The sequence below is a fragment of the Thalassophryne amazonica genome, unplaced genomic scaffold (genome assembly GCF_902500255.1).
Source record: "Thalassophryne amazonica unplaced genomic scaffold, fThaAma1.1, whole genome shotgun sequence".
NCBI classification, from domain to species: domain Eukaryota; kingdom Metazoa; phylum Chordata; class Actinopteri; order Batrachoidiformes; family Batrachoididae; genus Thalassophryne; species Thalassophryne amazonica.
In genome coordinates, this window is record NW_022986414.1 from 16791 (window position 1) to 26223 (window position 9433).

The following is a 9433-nucleotide window of genomic DNA, read 5'->3' on the forward strand; positions in this document are numbered from 1 at the left end:
ATGAGATTTGGCTCATGACCGAAAGAACGAGATTGCGAGTACAAGCGGCCGAGATGAGTTTCCTCCGCAGGGTGGTTGGGTGCTCCCTTAGAGATAGGGTGAGGAGCTCGGTCACTCGGGAGGAGCTTGGAGTCGAGCCGCTGCTCCTCCACGTCGAAAGGAGTCAGTTGAGGTGGCTCGGGCATCTTTTCCGGATGCCCCCTGGACGCCTCGCTGGAGGGGTGTTCCGTGCACATCCCATTGGGAGGAGGCCCGGGGGAAGACCCAGGACACGCTGGAGGGACTACGTCTCTCAGCTGGCTTGGGAATACCTTGGGGTTCCCCCGGAGGAGCTGGGGGAGGTGTGTGTGGATCGGGAGGTCTGGGCGGCTTTGCTTGAGCTGCTGCCCCCGCGACCCGACTCCGGATAAAGCGGAAGAAAATGGATGGATGGATGGCACACATTATGAATGCATACATGTATGTAGAATGCACACTTTAGATGGCACATGTATGTGCCATCTAAAGTGTCAAAATAATCAGGATTTCTGGTAATTACTTCTCACATGAAGTCATATAAATCCTGCCCACCCCAAATAATTTATATAGTAACTGATCATGATCAATCAATCAAACTGCACACGGGATAAGAAGATGAAAAACTTTACAGCTTTGGCGTATTGGTGACCACAATTCACATCACATCAATCAGTTGTGAAACCAGCTGTTTTTGACCCAAATGTTGCTATGCCATTGATTGACTGATTGATTGGTTACCTATGTCCACTTATTCCAGTTAAGGGTCACTTAATATAAAAGACTGTATTATCTAGGTAGTAATTGTATTATTAAACAGTTGTGTAAGTGACTTTTGGTCAGTGGCCCTGTGTTACTGTCACACTCATATGATTTATTTTTTGTACTTTCAGATATGGTGAGAAGACAACATCACAACAGAAGACAAAACCAGAGGTGAGAAAATAGCTTTAATCCAACAAACTGAACATTTCTAACAATATACATACACATTTGGCCTATAACAGGCAGCAAATATGTGTTTGATTTCATTCAATCATTATCAATCACCATGCTGCCTATTGTTTTGTCAGCTTCATAATTGCAGTTATTACTGTTTTATTTACAGATTAAGCCTGCTGGCATCACCAATGTTAAGCCAACTGTCCCAAAAAATAGAAAACCTGATTTTTGCCTCATAAAGTAAGTACAGACTTTCAGGTGGATAATTATATACGTATCCTGAATATGATTTGTCTCTGAATGATGATGCATGTCTTTGATTCATCATTCTATAGGGTTTATGCTAATGGACAACCACTCATCCCTCCTGTACAAATAAGAATACCAAAGAGTACATTACAGAGGATGGAGAGTGTAATCACCACGGTGGCGCTCAAAATGCACCTTCCCGGTGGAGTGAACAGGTACTGTGGATATCATGTGTACTGTGAGCCAAGCAAAACTATTACATTCAACATTTATACTTTAATATACTGAATGCAATTAACCCAAAACTAATTTAAAGAAAAGACAGCCTTGTAAAAGTAATCTGAATTATCAACAGTGCTGTCACTATTATTATTATTTTCTGTTATGAAACCTAGTAGAACAACAATTAACTTTCCCATGTAAATTCTGTAATGTTAAACTTTTGCACAGTGGCACAAAACACCATCATCCCTTAATCCCCTATTGCTCCCGGTGTGTAGTGAGCGCCTTGTATGGCAGCACCCTGACATTGGGGCGAATGTGAGGCATTATTTGTAAAGTGCTTTGAGCATCTGATGCAGATGGAAAAGCGCTATATAAATGTAGTCCATTTATTTAGCATATATTTAAGCAGCCTGATGTTACCTGATTAATGTCATTTACAGTATTTATTCACAAATGAGAACAACAAGCTCATTTCCAAGAGAGCTACATGCTAACTAGCTAAGCTAGCTTGGAGTGGCATGCTAGCCACAAAGTAAATGAACAATTTCATTAAAGAGTTTCCAGTATTGTCTTAAAATGTACTGCAGATTATTGTGTGTTTAATCAACTGTTTGTACATTTATAGGGCAGAGTTGTCTTAAATTATATTATAAATGTAAACATACATTCCACTGGTCATTAATGGAACTGAATCAGATTGAATCATTTTTAAATACTTGTAATTGCAGTAGGAACTGGAATTAGATTCTCAAACATGAAATTGGAACAAAGCAATCATGTTTCTGCTTATCTCTTCCTTGAATTCACAGTCTTTACACACTCGATGGGCATCCCATTAAAGTTCCAATGGGGATCAAGAACGGGGCGAGTTATGTTGCCGTTGGAAAGGGAAAGTTTAAACCTGCTGCATACGGTCAACAAAGTCAACCATCCGTCAAGAACAGCACGAATGAACGGTAAAGCCAAAAAAAAAAAAGATGAAGAAAACCCTTTTTTGCATTCTCATGATTCTCATGTGAAACACTTTTTTAATTCTGACATTGTTTTTACTCCCTACAGTAAAGTCAATGCATCTGCTGTTCCAACAATGAAACCTCCAATGGAAGTGGTGAGTTCACTTTGTTTTGATTTCATCCTGTTTAAATTTTCTCCAATAAATTTCCTCCACGAAAGTGTTTTAACACCTCATTAGTATCACAGCTAAAAATGTTGATCAAGATCAGGCTCTGAATTCGGTAGAATTTATATTTTAATATTTTATTTATTTTTTTGCACAATAAGGTTTCTTTTGTGTTTTTTTCATGGGTGATATTTGTGAAGTGTGTAATATTCCAGCCCAGTCTCATGTTTTGTTTTTTTTGTTTTTTGTTTTTTTTTTTGTCCTCCCATCATGAAATGATTCGAATTTTTGTGACAGGGTTTTTTAAAACTCACTATTAATAACCCTACCCCTAACTATAATTATTAGTATTCATATATTATTATTATTATTATTATTATTATTATTATTATTATTATTATTATTATCATTACTAAAAACACTGAAAAGTCAATCATAAATGAGTGAATTAATCTGTGGCCATTTTTTCTCCTCTCTTTTTCAAAATCTCCATATAGTGTGCTGATGCAAAAAATACTAAGATGACAAATGGGAAAGATGTTAAAAAAAAAATCAGCACACAAAAGGTAACAACATACACTCAACAAAAATATAAACGCAACACTTTTTGTTTTGCTCCCATTTTGTATGAGATGAACTCAAAGATCTAAAACTTTTTCCACATACACAATATCACCATTTCCCTCAAATATTGTTCACAAACCAGTCTAAATCTGTGATAGTGAGCACTTCTCCTTTGCTGAGATAATCCATCCCACCTCACAGGTGTGCCATATCAAGATGCTGATTAGACACCATGATTAGTGCACAGGTGTGCCTTAGACTGCCCACAATAAAAGGCCACTCTGAAAGGTGCAGTTTTATCACACAGCACAATGCCACAGATGTTGCAAGATTTGAGGGAGCGTGCAATTGGCATGCTGACAGCAGGATTGTCAACCAGAGCTGTTGCTCGTGTATTGAATGTTCATTTCTCTACCATAAGCCGTCTCCAAAGGCGTTTCAGAGAATTTGGCAGTACATCCAACCAGCCTCACAACCGCAGACCACGTGTAACCACACCAGCCCAGGACCTCCACATCCAGCATGTTCACCTCCAAGATCGTCTGAGACCAGCCACTCGGACAGCTGCTGGAACAATCGGTTTGCATAACCAAAGAATTTCTGCACAAACTGTCAGAAACCGTCTCAGGGAAGCTCATCTGCATGCTCATCGTCCTCATCGGGGTCTCGACCTGACTCCAGTTCGTCGTCGTAACCGACTTGAGTGGGCAAATGCTCACATTCGCTAGTGTTTGGCACGTTGGAGAGGTGTTCTCTTCATGGATGATGCGAAGGAGATGTGTTGCACTGCATGAGGCAAATGGTGGTCACACCAGATACTGACTGGTATCCCCCCCAATAAAACAAAACTGCACCTTTCAGAGTGGCCTTTTATTGTGGGCAGTCTAAGGCACACCTGTGCACTAATCATGGTGTCTAATCAGCATCTTGGTATGGCACACCTGTGAGGTGGGATGGATTATCTCAGCAAAGGAGAAGTGCTCACTATCACAGATTTCGACTGGTTTCTGAACAATATTTGAGGGAAATGGTGATATTGTGTATGTGGAAAAACTTTTAGATCTTTGAGTTCATCTCATACAAAATGGGAGCAAAACCAAAAGTGTTGCGTTTATATTTTTGTTGAGTATATGTAGTGAGACACATATGTGCACAGCTTTCAGTATATAAATACATATATACAAAAAGCAAGTTGGGACATTTTAGATGCATCATGGTGAAAACCCTGTTAAAACTTGACAAAAACATCCTGGCAAAAATAGGTTTTTACAGGCAAAAACACAAAGTCTGTCTAGAGCAGGAAAGATACATTTGAAATCTGTGTCAGAGTGAATTCACATATGATTATTATGTTAAAATTCTGTGACAAGCACGATAATGTACAAATGGTTAGACCCATATGTATGGGAACTCTATATACATTATGTAGCAAAAACTCAATGTGACAAAATGTAATTGTGGAAAAGTTTATTAAATTGCCTGAACAAACTTGCCTGTAAGTTTCTCACACAGACTTCAAGGGAGACTACATGAAGAGGTGTGAAAAACAAAACTGGTCTTTGATTTTGATTCTGACATGACTTTAAAAGAGGTGTGATCTTTTGATCTCAGTATAAATATGAGCTAATTTGACAACAAAAATCCATTTCAAGTGGTTATTTAACACAGACACATCTGCTGTTATGCACCTTGAGTATATTGTGCTGTTATCATTTAAAATGACAGTTTTATATTGGTGATTTTTTTTAATCATTATGATAGTAAATCAGATTGGACTGATGTGATTGTATTTTATTTTTTAAATTTTCATTTTAATTTTTTTCATTTGTCTTCCATTTACCTGCCTCACTATTTACCTCTCTGCCTCCTCAGATAGGGAAATAAATCTCATCCAGGACCTGCAGCAGTGCTCTGTGGTTTGTGACTTTCACTCGGACACAAATTGTGACCTCGAGAAGAAAGAACAGAAGCAGATGGCACTGAAACGAGTGTTGTACTACTTCAAGAACGAAACAAACACCATCACTGAGCCCATGTATCCAGAGATGGTGAACATGGTCAGTACACCTGAGGATTATAGTTTTGTGGGTTAAACTAAAGATAAAGATGAGGGTGAAACCTGGGCTGAGAATATTGCTGCGTTTACACTTTTTTCAGCTACATTTTCTCTGTTAATATTGTGTTTCTGGTGTTAAGTGTGAATAGAAAACAGAGCGACAGATAGAGTATGTAAAAGTTGGTCTAGTTGAGGTTCGCATTAACATTTCCTCATATGTCCCACAATGACACAACAGGAGTCCCTGAGTGGACACAGATTGACTTTTTGATGTCATTTGCGTTAAAATGTGATGACTTGGGTGTGAGCCTAGACTGTTCCGTGATATCCAAGTCTTTAGTATCCTGATGCTTCCTGTCGAACTGTGCGGTTGTGAGACTTGGAATAACCAGTGACCTGTGGTGATGACTGGGTGTGTTTGGTACTAGGTTTCTTCTGAGGATCCTTGGTACCTCTGGATGGAGTTTTTGTTCAATGATCAGTTACTTACAGAGATTCAGATGAGGTGTTTTACTTGCAACTATGATATTTTGGCCTTGCAGTGCATGATCCAGTGCACAGGTGCTGCAGTGTTGAAGGCATCGGTGGCTGAGGAAAGACAATTGTCTGTGGCAGATAGACGGTGACTTTTGAAAGGTGGCGATAGGTCGGTTGTATGTTTGGATGAATGCCTTCTAGTACCCAAGGTGGTGCCATGGATGTGGTGAAGCGTGGCATGAGTGAAGGCTCCCAGAATTGACATGACTGCGGAAAAAGAGAGAATTCTGGGGAGAACAATTTCTATATTCACCCTTTATTACATTTTCAGAGGTTTTAGAAAATGATGATGTTTCATGCACTCTGAGACCACGCCAAAAAAGAAAAGTTGCCTTTGATAGCAGAGAATTATTTACAAACCAAATATCCTGTCTGTTGTACATATACATGTCATACATATACACGTTATACATATACATGGATAAATAAGCTTTTCAACCTACCATCCCTGGTTCTCAAGACCAGGTACCTAAGTGGCTCTACTCTATTCTACTCTTCTATTCTACTCTTTTTTTAGATATTTAGATATATCTTAGTATACACTAGTGTAGTTCTACCTTATACTAATTGGAATGTATTATAAAAGACATACCTTACTGAATTTTCATGTATGTCAGCTGAAAATTGACCTTTGATCTTCTTTCTTCCAGTGTGAAGCGATCATCTTCAGGACGTTGCCTCCGTTGTCCAGTCTAAATGAAGCAGACGATAATGAGTACACACTTGACGTTCCATTGCCACTCCCCCAGGTTGAGTATTGTGATCCATTTTGTAATAGTTTAACCAAGATACAGGTCAGGTTTTGGAATGTGCCCCAGTGCATCCACCACATGATGAAAGCTTGTTGGATCCTGGGTGGAAAAAAACTGAGTTCACTTACCACTTAGTTTTATCCTTAATGTATCCAAAAAAAAGTAATTTATAAGGGGGTGTCTTTATGCATAAAAATATGGCATAACTGCTGCAAATATATATGTAGTTTTGCAGATATAGCTACTGATGCACTGTGTCCCTTGATTCACCGTGACCCAGTTTCCCCTACTGTACCTCGTCTTTGAACACTCTGACACAAATATCATTGATTTAATTCCCAGAATTCATTGCTTTATCTTTGTTTCTCATGCAGCTGGCCCTTCAGTGCTTATCTAAGTTTTTAACCCATCCTACGTTTGACCCAAAGATTGGAGAGAAGTACATTGACAAGAAATTTGTCATGCAGGTAAGAACTACACATTATAACAACGTTGTGTGTTACAATTTGTATGGAAAACTGTTCTTACGACTGGTTTTAGTAATACGTTTCAAATAGTGAATAACCTTTCTTCTATTGCAGCTTCTTCAACTTTTTGAGAGTACAGATCCCATGGAGAGAAAAATTCTCAAAGTAGTGCTCTACGGGATCATTGAAACATTTGCTGGATTGAGAAAGTTCATCTTCAAAGAGATCAGTCACATTTTCTGCAGGTCAGTGATGTTCCCCTGCTGCACCACTCCCTTTTAAAGATGCCCAAGCCATTGTTGAGTCTGTTCTTCGTTTCCTTTATACTCAAATAATAATAATAATGATAAAAAAAAAACAATAGGAATCCCATATAAATACCGGATTGATAAGCAGTATCAGCAGAAGCAGTAGTATTATTAAACTCTTGATACCATTTCTATTTGTGGTGTTGGTACTTGTAAAATGTTTGTATTAACTTTTGTTTCTTTTCAAAGGTTTATTTATGAGACGGGTCACCACAGTGGTATTGCTGAACTCCTGGACTTAATTAGAAGGTATGGAACTGCTGATTTCACAAACAAATCTGACACATCTTTTAGGTGTTCTTGCATTTACTTTTCCTTTGATAACCACAGAGAGGAGCAAATGAAGCTGTACCATAATGATGCCTATTTAATTCCTTCCCAGTCATTTCTACAAGCTAACAAGGTTTTTCAGGTGCACTTACAGGTTTTTGTACCCACAGTTTAATCAAAGATCTTGAGGAGCCACTACGTCAAGACGACAGGAATTTCCTCTTGAAAGTTTTGATGCCTCTGCACACAGCGGAGTCACTTGGTGACTATCATCCAGAGGTAATGCGTGCAGGAAATTCTGTTTCTCTCATCATCTGAGCAGTCACCATTTCTACTCACCTGAACTTTTGTCCTCATTTTTGTATTTAAATTTCAATCCTCTGACACTAAGTGTTTCTCTTTATGTGATTTGCAGTTGGTCAGATGTGTTGCCCGGTTTTTGGAGAAGGATGAGATGGTAACTGAACCGGTACGTCAAATAACTTGTGATGCAATATTGTCTATGTAATTTACAGCAGTGGATAAAACAACAAAAAAATACAGTTATCTGCCAACAACTATTCTTCGATACAAAAGCAGATTACAAATACTAATCATCCATTCCAGCTGTCACAGAATAAGAAAGTTCACTCACTCCATCTACATTACAGCATAAAGAAAAAGTACACAACAGTACAGTTAGAATGAACAGTATTTAACCTACCTTAAAATGGGCTGCAGATGACAGGTCTCATTGTGGATCTGCAGACTTTGTTCATTCAGAAATTTGTATGTGAAGACCAAACTTAGGTGCACCATGCACACATGATGGTCAATACACAATTTTCTAAAATGGTAGTGGAGGCAACAGGTGTTAATGCAACTGCCACAATAATCACGACACCTCCAGTGTAATGCGCATGTTATATGCATGCTGATTTGTATCCTCTCCAGAAAACCTCTTGCTTCTGAAGACACCATCTCAAGATTAAGCATTTGGTGCACATGTGTGTAATGGTTACAGGCGCAATTCTGATTGGCTGATATTATGTTATGCCCACAACATACCCATGACTATTTAGGCAACTTAATCCAGCCGCTTCGTGCCCAGCACCTTGTTTTCTGCTCAGATTTGACACAGTTTAAAAAACAGAAAGCACTTCGAGACACCCCAAAATCATTTCCAACACCTATTATAGTCCATGCCCTACAGACCATCAAGATAGGGCCCATCTATATATTTGAAACCTGAAAAGATGCCACCTCTTTTTCTGAAACATACTTTATTAACGTGATTGTTCTCTTCCTTTACCATCACAACAGGTTGTGATGGCCCTCCTGAAATACTGGCCAAAGAGCAACATTAAAAAAGAACTGATGTTCTTGGATGCGCTGGAAGACATTTTGCCTATCATCGATCAATCTGTCTTCATCAAAGTACAAACACCTGTCTTTAAACGTTTGGCCAAGTGTGCATCCAGCCTGAGCCAGAAGGTAGGTGATGAGAGATCAGCAATGTTGCCTTCATGGGTCATAATCGTTTTCTATCAGGGGGTCTTTCAGTTGTGCTTTGACTTGATTGATATATCTGTCCTCTGTAGGTGGCTGAACGAACCCTTTTGTTTTTCGACAATGAAGATGTCATGATTTTGATCAGCGACAACGCAAGAACCATCATTCCAATTTTGTTGCCTGTACTAAAGAACAGTGCACAGACGCACTGGAAAGAGTAAGATACCTGACTGTAGCTGTGCAAATATCCTGACACACACACACTGCACGTCACAGCAAGTCAACACAAACACCTAGAAAAACACGACTCCAGCATGAATTGCAGCTGGCAGACACCATCGCAAATATGTCCAAAATTTAATATTGCAGTTGAAATTTGCTGCTCCCTCTCTTCCCCCTGATGAATTAAGGGGGTGATACACAGCAGTAGCATTAAT

At 39.0% G+C, this 9433-nt stretch overlaps 1 protein-coding gene across 1 annotated transcript; it reads left to right on the forward strand.

The window, feature by feature from the left end:
• Positions 1-2277: 2277 nt before the first annotated feature.
• LOC117506181 (serine/threonine-protein phosphatase 2A 56 kDa regulatory subunit gamma isoform-like) lies at positions 2278-9217 on the forward strand. The gene is made up of 11 exons (XM_034165682.1): positions 2278-2387; positions 2491-2539; positions 5011-5172; positions 6359-6457; positions 6835-6927; positions 7042-7172; positions 7425-7484; positions 7676-7784; positions 7921-7974; positions 8808-8978; positions 9086-9217. Exons 1-11 carry the CDS (start codon positions 2278-2280, stop codon positions 9215-9217), a joined length of 1170 nt encoding a protein of 389 aa, XP_034021573.1.
• Positions 9218-9433: the final 216 nt, after the last annotated feature.

Bases quoted from the DNA above. Each gene is read 5' to 3' on its own strand.
- LOC117506181 (XM_034165682.1), top strand. From the start codon at position 2,278: ATGGGGATCAAGAACGGGGCGAGTTATGTTGCCGTTGGAAAGGGAAAG. The intron at 2,540-5,010 runs GTGAGTTCACTT...AATCTCATCCAG, and splicing joins TGAAACCTCCAATGGAAGTG to GACCTGCAGCAGTGCTCTGT. The intron at 7,485-7,675 runs GTATGGAACTGC...TTGTACCCACAG, and splicing joins CTCCTGGACTTAATTAGAAG to TTTAATCAAAGATCTTGAGG.